Source organism: Rhincodon typus, chromosome 9, assembly GCF_021869965.1.
Source record: "Rhincodon typus isolate 14 chromosome 9, sRhiTyp1.1, whole genome shotgun sequence".
NCBI classification, from domain to species: Eukaryota; Metazoa; Chordata; class Chondrichthyes; order Orectolobiformes; family Rhincodontidae; genus Rhincodon; species Rhincodon typus.
Window position 1 is genome coordinate 31,028,458 of NC_063340.1, and position 26,205 is coordinate 31,054,662.

Below are 26,205 nucleotides of genomic sequence, written 5' to 3' on the forward strand. Positions count from 1 at the left end.
CTGAAGAAGGGTCTAGGCCCGAAACGTAAGCTTTCCTGCTCCTCTGATACTGCTTGGCCTGCTGTGTTCATCCAGCTCTATACCTTGTTACCTCAGATTCTCCAGCATCTGCAGTTCCTACTATCTATGTATGTGTGGATCTGCAGGAGATGGGTGAGGTCCTAAGTGAATATTTCTCCTCTGTGTTTACCATGGAGAAAGACATGAAAACTTGGGAACTTGGAGAAGTTGGTGGCAATATCTTGGGAACAGTCCATGTCACAGTAGAGGTGATGTTGGAAATGTTGGAATGTGTGAAGGTGGATAAATCTCTTGATCCTGATCAGATATATCCTAAAATACTGCAAGAGGCTAGAGAAGAAATTGCATGGGCCCTAGCTGATATATTTGCATCATCGTTAGCTTTGGGTGAGGTTCTGGAAGACTGGAGGGTAGCAAAAGTTGTAACTTTATTCAAGAAGGGCTGCAAAGAAAATCCTGTGAATTATAGACCGGTAAGCTTAACACCAGTGGTAAGTAAGTTACTTGAGAAAATTCTGGGGGATGCATTTGGAAAGACAGCATTTGATTAGGAGTAGTCAGCATGGCTTCGTGCGTGAGAAATCATGACTCACAAATTTTTTAGAGTTTTTTAATGAAGTGATCAGGAAGGTTGATGATGGCAAGGTGGTAAGTGTAGTCTATATGGATTTCAGTAAGGCCTTTGATATGGTTCCACATGGTAGGCTGCTCTGGAAGGTTAGATCGTATGGAATCTAGGGCAAGTTGGCAAATTAGATGCACAATTGGCTTGATGGTAGGAAGCAGAGAGTAATGATGGAAGAAAGCTTGTCAAACTGGAGGCCTGTGACTAGTGGTGTGCCTCAGGGGTCAGTGCTGGGCCCATTGCTGTTTGTTATCTATGATTTGAATGAGACTGTACAAGGAATGATTAGCAAGCTTGCAAGGTGGCAAAAGGCAGGACTGTGGACAGTGAGGAAAATTACCAGAAATTGCAGCAAGATCTTGATCAGCTGGGGAAGTGGGCCAAGAACTGGCAATGGAGTTTAGCATAGACAAGTGTGAGGTATTGCATTTTGGAAAGTCAAATCAAGGTAGGAGATTCATGGTGAATGGTAGGGCCTTAGGGAGTGTACTGGAACAGAGGGACCTTGGAGTTCAGTTGCACGATTCTCTGAAAGTGAACAGGGCAGCGAAGAAGTCTTTTGGCATACTGGCCTTCATCAGTCAGGGCATTGAGTACAGAGTTTGGGAGGTTATGTTGCGGTTGTACAGGATGTTGGTGAGGCCACACTTGGAGCATTGTGTTCGGTTTTGGTCACCTTGCTAAAGGAAGGATGTTATTAAACTGAAACGAGTGCAGAAGAAATTTACAAGGATGTTGCCAGGACTCAAGGGTTTGAGTTATGGGGAGAGGTTTGACAAGGTAGGACATTTTTCTTTAGAGCGTAGGAGACTGAGGGTGCAATCTTATAGAAGTGTTGAATGCACTCTGTCTTTTTCCCAGGGTTGGGGAATTGAGGACAAGAGAGGTAAGAGGGGAAAGAATACATGGGAACCTGAGGGAAAACTTTTTTACACAAAGGGTGGTACATTATGGAATGAGCTACCAGCAGAAGTAATTGAGGTGGGTACATTAACAACATTTAAAAGGCATTTGGATGAGGACGTGGATAGGAAAGGTTCAGAAGGATATGGGCCAACTGCAGGGAAATGGGGTCAGCATGGATGGACATTTTGGTTGGCATGGACCAAGTTGGGCCAACGGGCCTGTCTTCGTGCTCTGGGACTCTAACTTTATCTCTCTATCTCTATCTATCTCTCTCTATTTATCTCTCTCCCTCCACTATGCCTGGGAGCAATGTGTGATTCTGCAGCTGGGGTGAAGGGATGTAGAGGCTGTTAGCCCAGGAGCTTTGTTGGGGTGACCCAGGGGTGTTTGTGCTAGATTGGCCAGACATGTCAATGATCTTCTTGCCAGATGTGGAGCTGGGTGTATTGATACTGTCGAGGGTAATCTTACAGAACCTGCGAGCCAAAAGAGAGAAGGTATCGCAGCCAATGGTTAGAAATAGCATCCAGTGAGTAAGAGTGATAGCGGGGTTATTGGGAGAGTGGCAGTGGCATGCAGAGCGCTACTTACTCATTTTGACATGACATGGATGTTACAGCATCCCTGCAAGAGTGATCCCCCTGCAAGGGTCAAAATTCTCCCTTTGTGGGTAAAGAGCCTGATCTTGGGCACGCATCCACATCCACCCATCTGGGTTCTGCTCTGTTATGGGTTATGTTCTCCTGCAATGCGAATAAAGCAGGAACTTAGTGACATTACAGTAAGAGGCACAAATGTTAGTACTAATGCATGTGCCAGAAAGGTGGTGAATGTAGTGTTCCACTGAGGAGGCAGCACAGAGAGCACGCAAGGTTAGTGGCATGAGAGGCTGAGGAGTGACAGTAGGTAAGAGAAAGTGTCGCAAGGAGTAGTGAGAGTGTTATGGACTGTGGGAGAGAGAGAGTGAGTGGGAAGTGGCAGAGAAAAATGGGGCACTTATCCAGGCAGAGCGGAGAAGGTCATTGACCTTTTGGCAGCACAGCTGGCCATTCCTCTATGCCCTGGAGATGCTAATCACTCCAGTAATGACCTCATATGAGGCTGGCAGGGTCTGGTGGTGTGGCCATTTCTAGCAGCCCTCTTGGAAGATAATAGCCCTCTTTTGTGCCGCCCTGTCCACCGGGGCATTCAGGTTCCTCTTGGTGAATCATGGTACTGTCTTCCCCTTCTCCAACATCTTGTGGATACATTCTTCAATGAGCAGGGCAGCTTTGGGGTGCCAGTGCTTGTCCTAGTGCAATGTGGTATTTTAAAAATGGAGCACAAGGGATGCCAGTTTTTGGAAAGACAGTTGCTGAGTGACAAATTGTTGTGGGAAGATGGCATGGAAATCAATGTGGGAGACGCTATACGGATGGGAAGGCAATCAAAATGGCAAGTTTGGTAAGATCCAACAAGCTATTTTAGGTCTCATGGCAACAGCCCTCCAAAAAACTTAAAAGACTGGACTCAGCCAATAAAATGCAATGTTTAGCCCAAAGACTAAGTGGTAATCACTTGCATCATTACTGCCATGGGCAGATAGATCTGTTATAGGTAGATTGCTGAAAACATAGTCTAGTAAGTATTTATCATGTCATAGAATCATAGAATCCCTACAGTATGGAAACAGGCCATTTGGCCCAACAAGTCCACATCGCACCTCCAAAGAGCACCCACTCAGACCCTTTTCCCTACCCCTGTATTTCCCATGTCTAACCCACCTAACCTAAACATCCCTGGGCACTATGGACAATTTAGCATGGTCAATCCACCTACCCTGCACATCTTTGGACTGTGGGAGGAAACCAGAGCACCCGGAGGAAACCCACGCAGACATTGGGAGAATATGCAAACTTCACACAGACAGTTGCCCAAGGTTGGAATCAAACCTGGTCCCTGGTGCTGTGAGGCAGCAATGCTAACTACTGAGCCGCTGTGCTGCCCCATTATGGCATTTCTGTCTTGTTTTTTCCTTCAGACCCTAGTCTGACAGTTGTGTCCTTCAGGATTCACTAACGGTGTTACCAAGCCACTGTTGGCAATGAACATTTAACACCTCCACCCAGAGTGCATTCTGTGCCCTTGATACCCTCAGTGCTCCTTCTATGTGGTGTTCAACATGTTGGAATACTGATTACATCAGCTGAAGGAGGATGTTATGTAGTAATCTGCAGGAGGTTTGCTTGCTCATGTTTGACGTGATGTCACTGTGACTTCATGGAGTCTGGAGTCAATGTTTAAGACGCACATGGCAACAGCTTCCTGACTGTTAACACTGTGAAATGACTCCTGATAATGTTTTTCTGCATAGCAAGCTCCCACAAACAACATGATACTGACCAGACACTGAGATTTTGCTTGAGAAACCAGTATTGGTCAGGGAACTAGTGATAACCCCTGCCCCTCTTCAAAGTTGTATCCATCCAATAGAGCATCCAGAGCCTTAGTTTAACATCTCATCTGAGTGATGGCACCTCTAAAAGTGCAGCAGTTCCTCAGTGAACAAAAGGCAGACACAATTTTTCATTCATCACTGAACAATCCACAATAATGACCATCCCCTTTAATTTTACTGTTGTTTCTATTCTTTTGTTTTTGCTATTGTACAGGTAAACACGAAACAATAAGTGAGAAGCTGTTACAGACATTTCGAACACTGAGGTAAGATGTTTGTGATGCATTTGGAGAAGTTACATTTAGTGGGTACGCATTTCGACATTCAACCGGTAGTCTATAATGAAACTATTAGACGGTTCAGATTATATACTGCATTTAGAAACTTAGTGCAGAGGGGAAACGATACTTGAGCTAGTGATTTGATCAAGACCTGTTGAATTGAATGAGTCAAATTGCCTGTTTTACACAATGCCAAATTAATTTTTCATGAAAATCTGACAGCCAATTAGCTATCAGCCCATTTGGCAATGCTGGTCTTAACCAGTTTCACACCTATATTGTATGTGCCTTGTTTTGTGAAAATTGATGTTGAAAGAGTCTAGGAGTGAATTTGATATGCAAGTATGTAAATGATATGTAACAGGTTGTTAAATTGCATAATCCAAGCAATAGAATAGTAGCAGTAGAGAACTAGTCCCTTCTAAATGTAATATACTTTAAAAAAAGTGACATTTTAGATATGATCTCCTCAGTGACAGATAACTTTTGAGAAGAAAGTAAAGGCAGGTTCAATTGAGGTGTTTATGAGGGCATTGGAAGGGGAGGGGAAGGAAGAGTCAGAGATACACCAGGTGAAAGCGAGAGAACGATGGAAATTGGAAACAAAACTGATCAACTTTTCCAATTCCCGATAAGACAATGCCTTGAAGAAGTTCTGCTCTTTTCTCAGACAGGATTTCTGTTTTAATCTTTCAGCCTGTTCACCTTCATTGATTTAGATCTCTTAACCAGTGTTAGATAAAATGTTTGCTAGAACTTGCTTTCACAGTCATACTTCCTTCCTTAGTCATTGTCTTTGATTCTGCCTTACACCACACAGATGCCAACTGAAGTTCTATTCTTCATCTTTTGAATCCAACCAAAATTATAGATATCTTGGACGTAGCATTCCTTTGTACGGCTGCTCCCACCACATCCTGAGATCCACACTCAGCACCATGCACTGGCATATGTACACTCTCAACTCTCTCTCTGCTTAGCAAAGAACTTAGCTTTTTCCCTTTATGCCTCCATCTCAATGACAAGAGTCCTCTCAGCGCCACACAGAACCTTTCACCAGTCTCCAGTACTCCTTCTCTGCCTCAATCACTCCCTCTGGCCTTTTAGCTGTACACAATGTCCTCATTGAGAACTGCTGATATGATGTTGACAGCCGTAAATTTTTTGCTTCCCTCACTGTCTTCATCTGAACTTGCTGCACTTTGTTCTTTCAGGTTCAACCCTGACTTTTTCACGAAATGTCAACTTTCCTGCTCCTCTAATGCTGCCTGGCCTGCTGTGTTCCTCCAGCTCCACCGTGTGTTATCTCTGACTCCAGCATCTGCAGTTCTTACTATCTCTACCAATAAGAGCGATGTGTATGTCATGTAGCATGCTGATTTCTACCTGCCAGGGTTTGAGTGCCATCTCTCAAACACTTTGTTCTATCTGCCTTGGATCAAAATACTACCACTAAGCATCAAGTCGTTGATTCCAATACTGTCACTAATCTCATCTCCCCTACACAGCTTCCCATCTCATAGTTGCCCAACCACACGCTTCTACTTCCTTCCCAAGATCTTCAGACATGACTGCCCTGGTAAAGGCATCATTTCAGCCTGTTCCTGCCTCTTTGTTTCTTCCTATCTTGATTCTATTTGTTCTCTCCTTGTTCATTCTGTCCCCACTTAAATTCCTGATTCTTTTGATGCTTTATGTTGGTTCCAAAATTTCCAATCTTCTGATCCTAGCTGCTGCCTTTTCACCATAGATGTGCAATCCCTTTATACATTCTTTTCACATCAGGATAATCTGAAGGCTCACTGCATCTTCCATGAAAAGAGTCCCAGCTAGGCCTATCTCTTTGCAGGTTAAGTGGAACATTCCTTGTTCCAGTACTGCTTGGGGTCCCGAGCCATAACTATTTTTCTGATACATAATGATGTCATTGGTGCTGCTTCCGGTTCTTATCCAGAGTTGGAAAAATTAATCAGTTTTGTTTCCAATTTCCAATGCTGTCACCAAACACATCTGTCCCTCCCCTCCACTATCAGCATTCTGCAGGGATCCTTCCCTCAGTGACACCCTAGTCCACTCCTTTATCATTCCTAACACTTTCTCATTTCTTCCATGGCACCTTCCTGTGCAGTTGCCATTCACCTCCTCCCTCCTCACTGGCTAAAGCCCCAAACATCCTTCCAGGTAGGCAGCATTTTACTTCTAATTCCTTCAATCTAGTCTGCTGCATTTGCTGCTCATAATGCGATCTCCTTTGCATTGCTGTGGCCAAATGCAGACAAGGTGACAGCTTTGCAGAACTGCTTTGCTTTGTCTTTAAGAATGATGCCTACCTTCCAGTTGCTTGCCATTTCAATAAACCACTTTGCTCTCACGCTAACATTTCTGTTCTGGGCCTGTTGCAATGTTACAACAAAACACAACACAAGCCCAGGGAGAAACGCCTCACTATCTGCTTAGATACTTTTCAGCCCTAGGACTCAGTGCTGAATTCGACAACTTCAAAGCCTGACTGCATGACATCTGTCATCCATTTTTCTTATATTCTTGGTTCCCACACCCCCCCCCCATCCTACAATGGCCTCGTCTTGTTTGTATCATCTTTACTTCAGTCTCAGCAGAAAGGACGCACTTTCTCCCTTTCACACCTTAATTTACACCTGTTTTAGATGTCAACTTTCACCAGATTTAGCAACCTCTTTTTCTTTTACACAGGGCCTCCACACTATCTGTTCCTTTCTGTCCTGTGACACGTGGAACGAATAAAATACATTATTTGCCAGCCCCATAACAGTTTTAAAGAAATCATAGAATCATAGAATCCTTACAGTGTGGAAAGACGCCGTTTGGCCCATTACATCTGCACCAACACTTCGAATAGCATCCCCACCCTATCCCCATAGCCCTGCATTACCATGACTAATCCCCTTAACCTGCATATCCCTGGACACTCCAGGGCAATTTAGCCTGGCCAGTCCACATAACCAGCACATGTTTGGACTGTGGGAGGAAACTGGAGCACCTGTTGGAAATCCACGCAGACTGGGGAGAATGCAATCTCCACACAGTCACCTAAAGCCGGAATTAAACCCAGGTCCCCGGCTCTGTGAGGCACCACTGAGCCCTATGCTGCCCCGTATCTGACTTGAATCATTTCTCTCTCTGCAGATGCTGTCAGACCTATTGAGTTTCTCCAGCATTTTCTGTGTTTATTTCATTGCTCACTGTATATTATGCAAATTAATGAAGGAGCCTAAGGCAGCAACTTTCAGCTCTGAAAAGTGCCCAGGCTATTTCAAGAAGGGTAAGAATGTTGTTTCACATGGTTATTATGAAGTAACAATATGAACAAGATTCTGGCTTTAAGGCAAAAAGATTTTCTACCTACTACAAAAATTAATTATGAGTAAATGGATTTCAGTGTCGGTGTGATGCCAGGTATGTAGGCTGGTGTAGACCAATGACTAGCGGATTGCAACAAACAAAGTGTGCCTTTGATTGTTTGCAATAGACCATGTTCAATCACCCCTTGTTTGCAAAACTCTAAACATTAGATATGAATCCCAATTGGATACTTGCTGACAATTCCAGTTTTGCTAAGAATTACACTAACAACAAATTTAAGATTACTAGTTGGGTTTGCAATGTGGTTCAGTTGCATTTGATTGAAGCTGCATATATTCACAAATAGGGCTCTGTGCTGCCTTTACAAACAGAAAAATCATATCCACATAGTGCACCTCTTTCAACCAAAAAGATGCCTTGGGGATTAGCATCTCCTGGTGCCTGTTTCCGATTGAAATTCCTTGACTATTCAGTGTTGACTTGCTTGGTTTTGAATTGAAGCAAAAGCTGGGCATTCCCTGGTACATTCCCTATGGCAATGCCTTTTCCAATCAGAGTCCACTTGCCAACTAATCAGCATCCTCTTCTCATTTAGCATAAACTTTTATTCCTTTTGACATTTGGTATTCTTTGATTCTGTTCTGATGAATACAAGGCACAGTTTCAAGAGTGCAAGTTTGTTTTTCCAGCAATACTAAAGATGATAGCATTCAGATTTTGGAACGGTTGCAAATTGGAAAAAGAGTGGTACTAAAACAAGCGAGCTTTAAAGTTGACAAATTATTACTACCAAATGGTAATAAATAAGGATACCCAAGACAGTATTGGGTGCAAGTTGTGGAGATGTTGGCTGTAATCTTCTAATCCTACTTTGATCGGGGGTAGTCCTGAGACTAAGTGACAAGGACCAGACAGTGGTCATGAATGATTGTTTTTACAAAAGGAAGAAAGCTTATTGTGGAGTTTCTGAGGAGTTGATGGTAAAGGCTACTGCATTTCTTATTGTATTTTGTCAGCTTAGACTTGAGCAAGCATGGCACAATTTCAAAATTTCTAGATGACACAAACATTGGAAGTATTGGGAACTGAGGATGATGTGATAGAGATCAAGTTGATACAAAAACTGGAAGAACTGTGGATGCCGTAAATCAGGAACAAAACCAGAAGTTGCTGGAAAAGCTCAGCAGGTCTGGCAGCATCTGTGGAAAAAAAATCAGAGTTAACGTTTCAGGTCCAGTCACGGATCAAGTTCATATAGACCTATTTGTGGAATTGCTGGATGCGTGACATGGAATTTAATGCAGAGGAGTGTGAAGTGATATATTTTGATAGGAAGCACAAGGAGAAGCGATATAACATAAAAGGGACACTTTTACAAGGGTCCAGGGACAGAAATACCATGAATAAATATGTACAAATTGTTAAAGGTGGCAATACCAGTTGAGAGTTGTTAAAAATGGTATAGTAATTTGCACTTTGTAAATCAAAGCATAAAACGCGACTGTCTCTTTTTCACACTATGTATGGGAGTTGGTGTGTGAGGTGTCAATGAACTTGCACTGAGAAAGCTTGCTGGATCATAGAGTCATAGAGATCTACACAGCAGAAAAAGGCCCTTCAGGCCACCGCATCCGCACTGGTCAAAAACAACCACCTATCTATTTTAATCCCATTTTCCAGCACTTGGCCAATATCCTTGCATGCCTTGGCATCACAAATGCACATCTAAATGGCTCTTAAATGCCATGAGGGTTTCTGTCTCTACCACCCTTACAGGCAACGAGTTCCAAATTCCCTCCACCCACTGGCTGAAAACGTTTTCCCACGTTCCCTCTAAAACTCAAATCCTTACCTTAAGCCTATACCTCTGGTCATTGATCAATCCGTTGAAGGGAAAAGTTTCTTCTTGCCTACTTCATTTCTGCCCCTTAAATTTTACACATCTCAATCTTGTTCCCTTCCAATTTTCTCTGCTGTAAGGAAAACAAGGGCGGCACAGTGGCTCATTGGTTAGCACTGCTGCCTCACAGCGCTAGTGGCCTGGGTTCAATTCCCCCTTGGGCAACTGTCTGTGTGGAGTTTGCACATTCTCCCCGTGTCTGCATGGGTTTCCTCTGGGTGCTCTGGTTTTCTCCCACAGTCCAAAGATGTGCAAGTTAGGTGGATTGGCAATGGGAAATTGTTCATAGTATTCAGGGATGTGTAGATTAGGTGGGTTTGGGGAATGGGTCTGGGTGGGATACTCTGAGGTTCAGTGTGGACTTGTTGGGCCGAAGGGCCTGTTTCCACACTGCATGGATTCTATGAATTAAATATCATTGAAAAACAACTCCAGTATGTCCAATCTTTCTTCATAACTAAAAACTCTCCAGGAAATCCCCTCTGCATTGTTGTCAAATCTCTCCTATAATTTGAATTCTAGAAATGGACATAATACAAGTTATGGCCTAACCACTTTTCTGTACAGTTCCAGTATAACTTCCTCAGTCTTAAACTCTATGCCTCGGCTAATAAAGACAAGTATCTCAATATGCCTTTTAACCATGTTATCCACCTGTCCTGATACCTTAAGGGACTAGTGTATATGCACATTATAGTTCCTCTGATCCTTGGTACTTCCCAGGGTCCTACCATTCTTCATGTATTCCTTGCCTTATTTGTCCTATCTGAATGCATCATCTTCACATTTATAGAGTTATAGAGTCATACAACATAGAAAAATGCCTTTTGGCTCACTAGAAGGGACAAAGTTCTAAGGAGACAATATAGGAAATTAGGCAGGAAGTTAAAAAGTAGGTCCTTGAGGGTAGTAATTTCTGGATTGCTCATTGTTCCATGAACTAGTGAGAGTAGGAATAGGAAGATAGAGCAGGTGAATGCTTGGCAGAGGAGCTGGTGTAGGAGAGAAAGATTCATGTTTTTAGATCATTGGAATCTCTTCTGGGGTAGAAGTGACCTGCATAAGGATGGACTGCATCTGAATTGGAAGGAAACTAATATACTGGCAGGGAGATTTGTTAGAGCTGCTCAGGAGGATTTAAGCAAGTCATGGGGGCAGGGTGGGAGGTGGAACCCAGGGAGACAGTGAGAAAAGAGATCAATCTGACACTGCTGACGTTGGGAAAAGGTGAGTCAGGAAGTGATTGCAGGGCCAACAAGGTGTGGAGCTGGATGAACACAGCAGGCCAGGCAGCATCAGAGAAGCAGGAAAGCTGATGTGTTAGGTCTGGACCCTTCTTCAGAAATGGGAGAGGGGAAGTGGGCTCTGGGGGAGAAAGGGGCAGGCGGTGATAGATGGTGGACAGTGGAGCAGATAGGTGGCGAAAAGACAGACAGGTCAAGGAGGCAGGGATGAAGCTAGTAAAGGTGAGTGTAGGTAGGGAGTTGGGGTGGGGGTTGGTCAGTGAGGTGGGAGGAGCGGATAGGTGGGAGAGAAGACGGACAGGTCAAGGAGGCGGGGATGAGGGGGGGTGGTGCTGGTCATGGAATGAAGTTGGGGATGGGGAGATTTTGAAGCTTATAAAGTCTACATTGAGACCATTGCAGGGCCCCTTGCCGAGATATCTGTATCATCAATAGCCACAGGTGAAGTGCTGGAAGCTGGAGGTTAGCTAATATGGTGCCACTATTTAAGAAAGGTGCAGAAAAGCCAGGGAACTATAGACTGGTGAGCCTGACATCAGTGGTGGCCAAGTTGTTGGAGGGGATCCTAAGGGACAGGATTTACATGTATTTTGAAAGGCTAGGACTGATTAGGAATAGTAAATGTGGCTTTGTGTGTGGGAAATCATGTCTCACTAACTTAACTGAGTTTTTTGAAGAAGTAACAAAGAGGACTGATGAAGGCAGAGCAGTGGACATTATCTATATGGACTTCAGTAAGGCGTTTGACAATGTTCCCCATGTTAGACTGGTTAGCAATGTCAGATCACATGGAATATGGGGAGAACTAGCCACTTGGATATAGAAGTGTCTCCTACCTTCAAGCCAGAGGGTGGTGGTAGAGGGTTGCTTTTCTGGAGACCTGTGACTAGCGGAGTGTGACAGAGATTGATGCTGGGTCCACTACTTTTTATCATTTATATAAATAGAACATAGAACAGAGAACATAGAACAGTACAGCACAGTACAGGCCCTTCGGCCCACGATGTTGTGCCGACCTATTATCCTACTAAGATCACAAGGTGTAGAGCTGGATGAACACAGCAGGCCAAGCAGCATCAGTGGAGCAGAAAAGCTGACGTTTCAGGCCTCGACCCTTCTTCAGAAATGGAGGAGGGGAAGGGGGTTCTGAAATAAATAGGGAGAGAGGGGGAGGCAGTTAGAAGATGGCTAAAGGAGAAGATAGGTGGAGAGGAGACAGACAGGTCAAAGAGGCGGGGATGGAGCCAGTAAAGGTGAGTGTAGTTGGGGAGTTAGGGAGAGCACAGGTCAGTCCAGGGAGGACAGACAGGTCAAGGGGGTGGGATGAGGCTAGTAGGTAGGAGATGGGCGTAGGGCTTGAGGTGGGAGGAGGGGATAGGTGGGAGGAAGGACAGGTTAGGGAGGCGGGCACAGCTGGGCTGGTTTTGGGATGCGGTTGGGGGAGGGGAGATTTTGAAGCTTGTGAAGTCCACATTGATACCATTGGGCTGCAGGGATCCCAAGCGAAAAACGAGGTGCTGTTCCTGCAACCTTCGGATGGCATCATTGTGGCACTGCAGGAGGCCCAGGATGGACATGTCGTCTAAGGAATGGGAGGGGGAGTTGAAATGGTTCACGACTGGGAGGTGCAGTTGTTTAGTGCGAACCGAGCGTAAGTGTTCCGCAAAGCGGTCCCCAAGCCTCCGCTTGGTTTCCCCGATGTAGAGGAGACCACAACGGGAACAGCGGATACAGTATACCACATTAGCAGATGTGCAGGTGAACATCTGCTTCATGTGGAAGGTCTTCTTGGGGCCTGGGATGGGGGTGAGGGAGGAGGTATGGGGGCAGGTGTAGCACTTCCTGCGGTTGCAGGGAAAAGTGCCGGGTGTGGTGGGGCTGGAGGGGAATGTGGAGCGGACAAGGGAGTCACGGAGAGAGTGATCCCTCCGGAAAGCAGATAAGGGTGGGGAGGGAAAAATGTCTTTGGTGGTGGGGTTGGATTGCAGATGGTGGAAGTGTCGGAGGATAATGCATTGGATCCGGAGGTTAGTGGGGTGGTAAATGAGGACGAAGGGGATTCTGTTTTGGCTGTTATTGCGGGGAGGGGGTGTGAGGGATGAATTGCGGGAAATGCAGGAGATACGGTTAAGGGCATTCTCGACCACGGAGGGGGGTGGATGTTGTGGTCCTTGAAAAACAAGGACATCTGGGATGTTCGGGAGTGGAATGCCTCATCCTGGGAGCAGATGCGGCGGAAGCGAAGGAATTGGGAATAGGGGATGGCATTTTTGCAGGAAGGTGAGTGGGAGGAGGTGTACTCTAGGTAGCTGTGGGAGTCGGTGGGCTTGAAATGGATATCAGTTTCCAGGTGGTTGCCAGAGATGGAAACAGGGAGGTTCAGGAAGGAGAGAAAGGTATCAAAGATGGTCCAGGTGAACTTAAGGTTTGGGTGGAAGGTGTTGGTGAAGTGGATGAACTGTTCGAGCTCCTCGTGGGAGCACGAGGTGGCGCCGATACAGTCATCGATGTAACGGACAAAGAGGTGGGGTTTAGTGCTAGTGTAGCTACGGAAGAGGGATTGTTCCACGTAACCTATAAAGAGGCAGGCATAGCTTGGGCCCATGCGGGTATCCATGGCCACCCCCTTTGTCTGTAGGAAGTGGGGCTCCATCCCTGCCTCTTTGACCTGTCTTGTCTCCTCTCCACCTATCTTCTCCTTTATTCATCTTCTATCCGCCTCCCCCTCTGTCCCTATTTATTTAAGAACCCCGTTCCCCTCCCCCATTTCTGAAGAAGTGTCTAGGCCCAAAATGTCAGCTTTCCTGCTCCTCTGATGCTGCTTGGCCTGCTGTGTTCATCCAGCTCTACACCTTGTTATCTCAGATTCTCCAGCATCTGCAGTTCCTACTATCTCCTACTAAGATCAATCTACCCAGCATACCCTACATTTTACTATCCTCCATGTGCCTATCAAAGAGTTGCTTAAAAGTTTGTAAAGTATCTGACTCCACTACCACTGCCGGCAATTGATTCCACACGCCCACCACTCTCTGTGTAAAGAACCTACCTCTGACATCTCCCATATACCTTCCTCCAATCACTTTAAAATTATGCCCCCTTGTAATAGTCATTTCTGCCCTGGGAAAAGTCTCTGACTATCCACTCTGTCTCTGCCGCTCGACATCACGTACACCTCTATCAAATCACCTCTCATCCTTCTTCGCTGCAATGAAAAAAGCCCTAGCTCCCTCAACATTTCATCATAAGACCTGCCCTCCAGTCCAGGCAGCATCCTGGTAAATCTCCTCTGCACCGTCTCTGAAGCTTCCTCATCCTTCCTATAATGAGGTGACCACAACTGAATACAATATTCCAAGTGTTGTCTAACCAGGGTTTTATAGAGCTGCAGCATAACCTTGCAGCTCTTAAACTCAATTCCCCTGCCGATGAAAGCCAACACACCATACACCCTCTTAACAACCCTATCAAATTGGGTGGCAACTTTGAGGGATCTGTGGACGTGGACCTCAAGATCCCTCTGTTCCTCCACATTGCCAAGAATCCTGCCATTAACCCTCTATTCTGTATTTAAATTCGACCTTCCAAAATGAATCGCTTCACACTTTTCCAGGTTGAATTCCATCTGCCACTTCTTTGCCCAGTTCTGTATCCTGTCAATGTCTCGTTGCAAACTATAAGCAGCCCTCCACACTATCCACAACTCCACCAACCTTCATGTCATCAGCAAACTTACTAACCCACCCCTCCACTTCCTCATCCAAGTCATTTGTAAAGACCAAAAAGAGCAGAGGTCCCAGAACAGATCCCTGCGGAACACTACTGGTCACCGAGCTCTGGACTGAATACTTTCCATCTACTACCACTCTCTGTCTTCTAATGGACAGCCAATTCTGTATCCAGACAGCCAAATTTCCCTGGGGCTGATGCCTCCTTACTTTCTGAATGAGCCTACCATGGGGAACCTTATCAAACGCCTTGCTACAATCCATATACACCACATCCACTGCTCTACCTTCATCAACGTGTTTTCTCACATCCTCAAATAATTCAATAAGGCTTGTGAGGCATGACTAGCTCCTCACAATTCCATGCTGACTATTTCTAATTAAACTGTGCTTTTCCAAATAATCATAAATACTATCTCTCAGAATCCTCTTCAATAATTTGCCCACCACAGAAGTAAGACTGACAGGTCTGTAATTCCCAGGATTATCCCTATTCCCTTTCTTGAACAAGCGAATAACATTTGCCACCCTCCAATCATCTGGTACTACTCCAGCAGACAGTGAGGATGCAAATATCATTGCCAAAGGCACAGCAATCTTTTTCCTTGCTTCCCATAGCAACCTTGGGTATATCCCGTCTGGCCCAGGAGACTTATCTATCCTCATGTTTTTCAAAATTTCTAGCACATCCTCCTTCCCCATAACAGCCTGTTTCATGCTGTCCTCACAAACTGCAAGGTCCTCTCACTGGTGAATACTGAAGCAAAGTATTCATTAAGGACCTCCCCTACCTTCTCGGACTCCACACACAAGTTCCCTCCACTATCCCTGATTGGCCCTTCCCTCACTCTGGCCATCCTCTTGTTCCTTACATAAGTATAGAACACCTTGGCGTTTTCCTTAATCCTACCTGTCAAGGCTTTTTCATACTCTGTTCTAGCTCTCCTAAGTCTATTATTCAGTTACTTCCTGGCTACCTTGTAATCCTCTGGAGCCTTGTCCGATCCTTGCTTCCTCAACCTTAAGTAAGCTTCCTTTTTCCTCTTGACAAGATGTTCCACATGTCTTGTCATCAAAGGTTCCTTCACCTTACCATTCCTTCCTTGCCTCAGTGGGACAAACCTATCCAGCACTTGTTGCAAGTGCTCCCTCAACAATCTCGACATTTCTGTCGTGCATTTCCCTGAGAGTATCCGTTCCCAATTTATGCTCCACGGTTCTTGCCAAATATCAATGTAATTCCCTATTCCCCAATTAAATACTTGCCCATACTGTCTACTCTTATCCCTCTCCATGACTATATTAAAGGTCAGGGAGTTGTGATCACTATCACCGAAATGCTCTTCCATGGTGAGATCTGACACCTGGCCTGGTTCGTTGCCAAGCACTAAATCCAATATGGCCTCCTCTCTTGTTGGCCTATCTACATATTGAGTCAGAAATCCTTCCTGGATTTCCGCTCCATCCAAACTATTTGCACTTAGGAGGTTCCAGTCTATACTAGGGAAGTTGAAGTCACCCATGACAACAACCCTCTTATTTCTGCACCTTTCCAAAATCTGCCTCCCAATCTGTTCCTCAGTGTCTCTGTTGCTATTCGGGGGTCTATAGGAAACTCCCAATAAAGTGACTGCTCCTTTCCTGTTTCTGATTTCCACTGACTCAGTCGACAGACCCTCCTCAACGACCTCCCTTTCTGCAGCTGTGATACAAGCCTGATTAGCAATGCCCCACCCCCACTGCTTTTACCTCCTTCCCTATTTCTTTTGAAACATCTAAACCTCTGAACATCCAACAGCCCTTCTTGCCCCTGTGTTATCCATGTCTCCGTAATGGCCACAACATCATAGCTCCAAGTACTGATCCATGCTGTAAGTTCTTCACCCTTATTCCTGATACTTCTTGCGTTAAAATAGACACACTTCAACCCTTCCTCACAGACTGTCTGCGTGCTGTATCTACCTATACACCGGCTACCCCATCCTCTGATCTGTAGCTCCAGTTCCCATCCCTCTGCCAAACTAGTTTAAACCTTCCCGAAGAGCTCTAGCAAACCTCCCACCCAGGATATTGGTACCCCTGAGTGCAACCCGTCCCTCTTGTACAGGTTCCACCTTCCCCAGAAGGTATCCCACTGATCCACATATCTGAAGCCCTCCCTCCTACACCAGCTCTGTCGCCACGTGTTCAGCTGCACTTGCTCTCTATTAGCCTCACTAGCCCATGGCACCGGTAGTAATCCTGCTCATCCTGGCTTTTAGCTTCCAACCTAACTCCCTATATTCACTTTTCAGGTTCTCACCCCTTTTCCTAGCCATGTCATTGGTATCGATGTGCACCACGACTTCTGGCTACTCACCCTCCTCCTTAAGAATCCTGTAGACTTGATCCAAGAAATTCCTGACCCTGGCACCCGGGAGGCAACATACCATCTGGGAGTCTCATTCGCGACCACAGAATCTCCTGTCTGTTCCCCTAGCCATTGAATCTCCTATCATTATCGCTTTCCTATTCTCCCCCATTCCCTTCTGAGTCACATGGCCAGGCTCAGTGCCAGAGACCTGGCCGCTATGACTTTCCCTGGTAGGTCATCCTCCCCAACAGTATCCAAAGAGGTATACATATTATTGAGGGGAACGGCCACAGGGGATCCCTGCACTATCTACCTATTCCCTTTCCCTCTCCTGATGGTCACCCAGCTACCTTTATCCTGTAACTTAGGTGTGACAACCTCCCTATAACTCCTCTCTATCACTCCCTCAGCTTCTCGAATGATCCAGAGTTCATCCAGCTCCAGCTCCAGATCCCCAACACGGTCTGTGAGGAGTTGGAGTTGGGTGCACTTCTCACAGGTGAAGTCAGAAGGGACGCTAGTGGTGACCCTTGCCTCCCACATCCTACAAGAGGAGCATACAGCTGCCTGGCTTCCATTCCTTCTACTCTAGATTGCCAAAAGAGATAAAGAGAAAGGAAAACAAAGCTTACTTTATCAACCCTTCACACAGTTTTTTTTTGGCCAGAGGAGGAGGATGGATGGGAGACACTACACATGTTGTGTTTCTGGTTTAGCCACTGCCCGAAATATATTAGTTCACTTACCCAGCAGTCCCTGTGCATCTGCTCAGCCTTTGCTCCGCCTATTCACGAGGCAAGTTCTTTATATGAGAACCTTACCTTCCCAGCTGCCCCCGGCTTGTGCTCTCACCACTCCCGCCGCTGAAATTAAGAAGTCCATTGACTCATGAGGTAAGTTCTATATACAGGAGCCTTACCTTCCTGGCTGCCCCCTGGCTTACGCTCTCACCACGCCCGCTGCTGAAATTAAGAAGTAAATTTAAAAGGCTTCTGGATGGTTACATGAATAGGAAGGCTTTAGAGGGACATGGGCCAAGTGCTGGCAAATGGGGCTAGATTAATTTAGGATATCTGGTTGGCACGGATGAGTTGGACCAAAAGGTCTGTTTCCATGCTGTGCAGCTTTATGGCGCAATGTCTATGCAGATCAAACACTAAACCCCACTAATCCCATCGATCTGCACTTGGTCCATAGCCTCCTATGCCCTGGCATTTTAAGGGTTTCTCCAGATGCTTCTTAAATATTGAGAGAATGCCTGCCTCCAATACCCATTTAGGCAGCATGTTCCATGTTTTTGATGAAAAGAATCTTTCTTCAGAACCCCTCTGAATCACTAATTCTCACTGTAAACATAGCCTTTGTGTCTTAGACACATGTTCCATTGATTCTCTCAATCTATCCCATGTATGCCTGTCATAATTTCATAATCTTTAATCAGATCCCCTCAGCCTCTTCTGCTCCAAGGAAAACAAACCCAGCCTATCAGGTCTGTCCTCATAGCTGAGATTTTCCATCCCAGACAACATCCTCATGAATCTCCTCTTCACCCTCTCCAGTGTAAACTTAAAAATTTTAAGATCCCTTGAACATGATTTATACTTCTCTAGGGCTTCTGTTGTAAACCTTCAGTATCTGCCATCTGCAGCTCCTGGGAGACCGTGCTGGGTGCTGATGCTGGAGCTGGATGCACTAAGGATCATCTGAGATGCTGAGTACGTCATAGAGTTTTAGTGAGGTGTTCGCACCTAAGGTCCAGGCAGAGAGTAGCTGGGTGACCACCAGGAAAGGCAAAGGGAATAGGCAGACAGTGCAAGAATCTCCTGCGGCCATTCCCCTCAAAAACAAGTATATCATTTTGGATGTTGTTGGAGGTGATGACCGTTCAGGGGAAAGCAGCAGTAGTCAGGTTAGTGGCACTACGACTGGCTCAGGGGCACAGGGGGAAAGGGTAAAGGTAATCAGGACCTTAGTGATAGGACAGACAGGAGATTCTGTGGCTGCAAACGGGAATCTAGGATGGTGTGTTGCTTCCTGGAAGCCAATGTCTTTGAGCAGCTGCAGAACGTTTTCAAAGGGGAGGGTGAGCAGCCAGAAGTCATTGTACACGTTGGCGCAAATGACATATGTAGAAATAGGGATGAGGTCCTGCAGAGTGATTATAGAGAGCTAGGAAAAATGTTTAAAACCAGGACCTCGACGGTGGTAATCTCCAGATTGCATTCAGTGCCACATGCTAGTGAGGGAAAGAACAGGAGTATATTGTAGATGAATGTGTGGCTAAAGAATTGGTGCACAGGGCAGGGATTCAGATTCCTGGATCATTGGGATCTTTTCTGGGGCAGAGGTGATGTTTTCAAAAGGGGTGGGTTGCATCTGAACTGGAGGGGAGCCAGTATCCTGGCGGGCAGATTAGCTAGTGCTGCAAGCGTGGGTTTAAACTAGATTAGCAGGAGGGTGGAATCCTCAACAGCAGGGAGGCACGTGCAAGACTGGAGGGAAATACAGTAATCAGAAATAGCAAGTTAAGAGACAGGTCAGGCTGGAACAGGACAGGAATAACTATCGGATTAAATTGCATCTATTTCAATGCAAGAGGGCTGATAGGTAAGGCCAATGAACTCAAGGCATGGTTAGGTATGTGGAGCTGGGATATATAGCTATGGAGAGGGTGCAGAGGAGATTCATGGCAATGTTGCCTGGGATGGAAAATCTCAGCTATGAGGACAGACCTGACAGCTATATATGGCTAAGGGAGGGACAGGACTGGCAGCTTAATGTGCCAGGGTACAGATGCTTTAGGCTGGATGGAGGTGGAGGAAAGAAGGCAGGGGAAGGTGCATTTTTGATGAATGGGAGTATCAAAGCAGTAGTCAGAGATGAAATAATTGAGGGATCATTCAGTGAGGCTTTGTGGGTGGAGCTAAGAAATAAGAAGGGGATGGTGACATTATTGGGGTTGTACTATAGGCACCCAAATATTCAACGTGAACTGGAGGAACAAATATGCAGGGTGATTGCAGAGACTTGCAGAAGAATTAGGGTTGTCAAAGTGCGGGATTTTAATTTTCCTAACTGCCATAGAGTTAAGGGCTTAGATGGTGTGGAATTTGTTAAATATGTTCAGGAAAGTTTCCTCAAGCAGTATATAGAGGGCCCCACTCGGGAAGGTGCAAAACTCAAACTACTTTTGGGAAATGGGGCAAGACAAGTGACTGGGATGACAGTGCGGGAGCACTTTGGGACCAGTGACCATAGTATTAATTTTTAAATAGTTATGGAGAAGTACAAAACTGGTCCACAGGATCAAGTTCTAAACTGGGGCAAGACGAATTTTGATGGAATTAGACAGGAGCTTGCAGGGGTTGATTGGAGTAGTTTGTTTGCAGGCAAAGGGACTTCTGGCAAGTGGGAGGCGTTTAAAAGTATGATAGCTAGAGTTCAAAGGTCTATATGTTCCTGTGAGGGTGAAGGGCAAGGTTGACAGGAGTAGGGAACTCTGGCTGACAAATGATATTGAGGCTTTGAGCAGAAAAAAGGAGGAGGCATGGCTCAGGTACAGGCAGCTGGGATCAGGGGAATCCCAGCAAGTATACAGGGAATACAGGAGTTTAATTAAGAAGAAAATGAGGAGAGTAAAAAAAGTGCACGAGATAGCTTTGGCTGAGAAGATTAGGGTGAATCCAAAGAGATTCTTTAAGTATATTAAAAGTAAAGAACTAACTGGAGGGAGAAAAGACCAAAGTGGACATGTGTGTGTGGAACTGCAGGAGATGAGCAAGGTCCTCAATGAATATTTCTCTTCTGTGTTTACCGTGGAGAAAGACATGAAGGCTTGGGAACGTGGAGAAGTTGGTGGCGATATCTTGGGGACAATCCATATCACAATAGAAGTGGTGTTGGAAGTATTAGAATGTATGAAGGTGGAGAAATCACCTGATCCTGACCAGATATATGCAAGAACACTGCAAGAGGCCAGAGAAGAAACTGCGGGGGCCCTGGCCGATGTATTTGCATCATCATTAGCCATTAGGTCCTGGAAGACAGGAGGACAGCAAATTTTCTGCCGTTATTCAAGAAGGGCTGCAAAGAAAAACCTGGGAATTATAGACCAGTAAGCTTAACATCTGTGGTAGGTAAGTTACTTGAGAAGATTCTGAGGGATAGGATATACATGCATTTGGAATGACAGGGTTTGATTTGGAGTAGTCAGCATGGCCTCGTGTGTGTGAGATCATGCCTTATAAATTTGTTAGAGTCCTTTGATGAAGTGACCAGGAAGGTTGTTGAGGGCATGGTGGTAGACTCAGTCTATGTGATTTCAGTAAGGCCTCTGATAAGGTTCCACTTGGTAGGCTGCTCTGGAAGGTTAGATGGCATGGAATCCAGAGAGAGCTGGCAAATTGGATGCACAATTGGCTTGATGGTAGGAAGCAGAGAGTAATACTGGAACGATGCTTGTCAGACCCGAGGCCTGTGAATAGTGGTGTCCTTCGGGGTCAGTGCTGGGCCCATTGCTGTTTGTTATCTATATCAATGACTTGGATGAGAATATACAAGGCATGGTTAGTAATTTTGCGGATAACAATAAAATAGGTGGTATCGTGGACAATGAAGAAGGTTATCAGAAATTGCAGCAGGATCTTGATCAGCTGAGGAAGTGGGCTGAGAAGTGGCAAATGGAGTTTAATATAGACAAGTGTGAGGTGATGCATTTTGGAAAGTCAGATCAAGGTAGGAGATTCATGGTGAATGTAAGGAATATAGTGGAACAGAGGGACCTTGGAGTTCAGGTGCACAGTTCTCTGAAAGTGGAGTCACAGATTGACAGGGTAATGAAGAAGGTTTTTGGCACACTGGCTTTCATCATTCAGGGGATTGAGTATAGAAGTTGGGAAGTTATGTTGCAGTTGTACAGGACATTGGTGAGGCCACACTTGGTCACCTTGCTATAGGAAGGATATTATTAAACTGGAAAGAGTACAGAAAACATTTACAAGGCTGTTGTCAGGCCTCAAGGGACTGAGTTATAGGGAGAGGTTGGACAAGCCAGGACTATTTTTCTTTAGAGTGTAGGAGACTAAGGGGGGAATCTTATTGAAGTGTATAACATCATGAGAGGCATAGATAGGGTGAATGCACTCAGTCTTTTTCCCAGGGTTGGGCAATCGAGGATGAGAGGGCAACAGTATAAGCTAAGAGGAGAAAAAGTATGTGGGAACCTGAGGGGCAACATTTTTACACAGAGGGTGGTATGCAAATGGATTGAGCTACCAACAGAAGTGGTTGAGGTGGGTATGTTAACAACATTTAAAAGGGATTTGAATGAATACATGGATAGGAAAGGTTTAGAAAGATATGGGCCAAATGCAGGGAAATGGGGTTAGTGTGGATGGACATTTTGTTAGGCATGGACCAGTTTGGGCCAAAGGGCCTGTCCCCATGCTGTAGGACTCTATGACTTTGTATAACCTCCCCTTTTCTTTTAATCTAATATAGTAAATTCTTTGATGTCTAGTGTTCACAGGATTTGCTGGCCTTTATTGGAATATGTTGGTCCTGCATTCTCCACATTTCCTTTCTGAACGCATCTCACTGTTCTAAGACAGGTTTACCTGAAAATATTTGTTCCCAATCCACTTTGGCCAAATCATTGCTGATTTTGTGAAAATCAGCCTTCCCCCTTTTGACAATGTTGATTTCAGGCCCATTCTTGTTCTTTTCCATAGTTATCTTGAATCTAACAAAGAAATGATTGCTGTCTACAAAATGCTTCCCCACTGATTCTTCAACCACTTGCCCAGCTTTGTTATCTAAAATTAAGCATAGCAGGCCCCACCTCCCCTCCCTTTTGAGGGCCTTCTACTAACTGGCTTAAAAGCTGAGTTGAATGCATTTTAGGAGTTCTCCTCCCTCCAAATTGCCTACATATCTGCCATTGTATTTCTCTCAGACTGTCAGGAGGCCAGACTTTGGAGAAGAGATAGGATGGCATTTGGGAAGATAGGGAGTGATGAGGGAGACCACAGCTAACAATCACCTTGATACTTTGGCAACGTATATAAAAAAATGTGTTTGTCTAAAACAGACCATTGCTGAATTCAAATAATGTACTGTCTACATGATTTACAATGTATAAATATCTGATGAGTCCTCATTGATTTAGAGTACCACCTTGGAATATTTTCTGGGCGGACTAGCCCAATGTTGGTTCAATAAATGATTGTTGACCTATTCCTCAAGGCTCTGAGATTATTTTGCAAAATAATCTACCACTATAGTCACAATTCACCTTTTGCCCTCATTCACTAAACGGTTGATTTGAAAAGAAAACCTGATTCAATTCTTGAATTATATGCACTTCTACTCTTAAATTTGAAATATCTGCACAACTTGATAAATGAAATCACTTCTATTGGGTCGTAACTGTTTTGGGTTTCCTCCTCACTGGTCAAGAGGAATTGGAGTTCAATGGGAGGCTGGCCATTGTTGAAAGCTTATGTGATCATTTTTAAAGTTGGAGTCTTGTTCAGTTGAGAATGCTTGTCACTGAATCCTATTGAGTGAGACTTCGTATTGGAGGTTGCCCATTGCAGCATTGCTCCCTCATAGAATCCCTACAGTGTGAAAATAGGCCCTTTGGCCCAACAAGTCCACGCCAGCTCTCCGAAGTGCATTCCACCCAGACCCATCCCCCTACCCTTTCCCTCTAATCCTGCATTTCCCATGGCTAACACACCTAATCTATACATCCCTGAACACTATGGGCAATCCACCTAGCCTGCACATCTTTTGAACTGTGGGAGGAAACCAGAGCAACCAGAAGAAACGGGGAGAATGTGAAACTCCACACAGTCGCCCGAGGATGGAATCAAACCCAGGTCCCTCGCGTTGTGAGGCAGCAGTGCTAACCACTGAGCCATCATGATGCTCATGTTGGAGAGCAACACCCTGAAATAAATAAAAAACAGAAATTGCTGGAGGTCGGACAGCATCTGTGAAGAGAAATCAGAGTTAATGTTTCGGGTCCAGTGATCCTTCCTCAGACTTTCTCTTTTTGTTTCTGATTTACAGCTTCTGCAGCTCTTTTGGTCTTTATTTACCTTGAAAGAAATACCATATGTCCCCTCCAATGAAGCATTGTTGTGTTTTCCCGCCTGTTATTTGAACTCTGGAGTCCGTTGAGCTGATTACCTCACTTCGCAGTGGCGTGCATATGGGGTTGAGCTCTATGTGTTTGTTGATGGCTTTCTTCGTGGAGTTCCAGGCTTCTAGGAATTCCTGTGCTTATCTCTGCTTTGCTTGTCCCAGGATCTGGGTGTTGTCCTAGTCGAATTGGTGGTTCTCCTTATCCATGTGGATAGAGATGAGTGAGTTTTGGTCGTGTCTTTTTGCAGCCAATTGATATTCGTGCACCCTTGTTGTTAATTTCCTTCCTGTTTGTCCGATGTAGTGTTTGTCACAGTCTCTGCAGAGAATCTTGTATATGACATTGGTCCTGTCCATAGTGGGTAATGGGTCTTTGGTTCAGGTGAGCAGTTGTTGTAGGGTTGATGTGGGTTTGTGTGTTACTCTGATGCCCAGTGGTCGTAGGAGTCTTGTGGTCAGTTCAGATGTGTTGACTGACGTTGATGGCTTGTTCTAGGTCTGTTGTCCAGCCATCAACAGACCCTTCAGGAAAAACTAGCCAAACTGACCCACCAAAACCACAACAGAGCAGACACCTGGATAAGAAACCTCTCAGATAGGAAACTGACAGACACAGAGAAAGCTGTTCTCATCCGCAGACTTAACTATAACTACAGAGACGCCAAGAAAACAGCATTCCTAGCCCACACTGGAAGCCACACTGAGGACCAACAGAATCAACGAAGAAACACAACAAACCATTAGACAGACAGTGATCCCGACACTGCTCCTCTGATGCTGCCAGACCTGTTGTGTTCATCCAGCTTCACACCTTGTTATCCCAAATTGACCAACTTCTCCTTATAATTAACGTGCTCCAATCCAGGCAACATCCTGGTAAACCTTTATTGCATTCTCTCCAAAGCTACCACATTCTTCCTGGAGTGTGGTGAGAGGAACTGCACCCAATACTCCAAATCATTGAACCCCTACAGTGTGGAAACAGGCCCTTCGGCCCAACAAGTCACACCAACCCATACCCCTATAACCCACCTAATCTACACATCCCTGAACTCTGTGGGCAATTTAGCATGGCCAATCCACCCACCCTGCACATCTTTGGACTGTGGGAGGAAACCGGAGCACCTGGAGGAAACCCACGCAGACACAAGGAAATGTGGAACCGAACCCAGGTCCCTGGCACTGTGAGGCAGCAGTGCTAACCACTGAGCCACCGTGCCACCCTAGAATGGGACCTAATTAAAGTTTCACACAGCTGCAACATGACTTGCCAAATTTTACATTCAATACAAAGAACAAAGAACAATGAACAAAGAAAATTACAGCACAGGAAAAGGCCCTTCAGCCCTCCAAGCCTGCGCTGATCCAGATCCTCTATCTAAACCTGTCACCTATTTTCCAAGGCTGTGTATCCCTCTGCTCCCTGCCCATTCATGTATCTGCCAACTCTTGTACTCAATACCCCATCTGATGAATGAAAGCATGTCATATGCCTTCTTGACCACTCTATCGACCTGCGTTGCCACCTTCAGGGTACAATGGACCTGAACACCCAGATCTCTCTGTGCATCAGTTTTCCCCAGGGCTTTTCCATTTACCGTATACTTTGCTCTTGAATTGGATCTTCCAAAATGCATCACCTCGCATTTGCCTGGATTGAACTCCATCTGCCATTTCTCCGCCAACTCTCCAATCTATCTATATTCTGCTGCATTCTCCGACAGTCCCCTTCACTATCTGCTACTCCACCAATCTTCGTGTCATCTGCAAACTTGCTAATCAGACCAGCTATACCTTCCTCCAGATCATTTATGTATATCACAAACAACAGTGGTCCCAACATGGATCCCTGTAGAACACCACTGGTCACAGTTCTCCATTTTGAGAAACTCCCTTCCACTACAACTCTCTGTCTCCTGTTGCCCAGCCAGTTCTCTATCCATCTAGTTAGTACACCCCGGACGCCATGCGACTTCACTTTCTCCATCAGCCTACCATGGGGAATCTTATCAAACGCCTTACTGAAGTCCATGAAGTCCATCTACAGCCCTTCCCTCATCTATCAACTTTGTCACTTCCTCAAAGAATTCTATCAAGTTGGTAAGACATGACCTTCCCTGCTGCCTATCACTAATAAGCCCATTTTCTTCCAAATGTAAATAGATCCTATCCCTCAGTATCTTCTCCAGCAGCTTCCCCACCACTGACGTCAGGCTCAC

The 26,205-nt window shown here is 45.3% G+C and overlaps 1 protein-coding gene across 1 annotated transcript in view; it reads left to right on the forward strand.

Annotated features, from left to right (window-relative positions):
- Positions 1–26,205, forward strand: part of sytl3 (synaptotagmin-like 3) — a 146,373-nt gene that overhangs the window by 52,966 nt on the left and 67,202 nt on the right. The window contains exon 5 of the mRNA XM_048601179.1: positions 4,204–4,255. Within this exon, the coding sequence (XP_048457136.1) occupies positions 4,204–4,255 (52 nt within the window). The remainder of the gene's footprint in view (positions 1–4,203; positions 4,256–26,205) is intronic.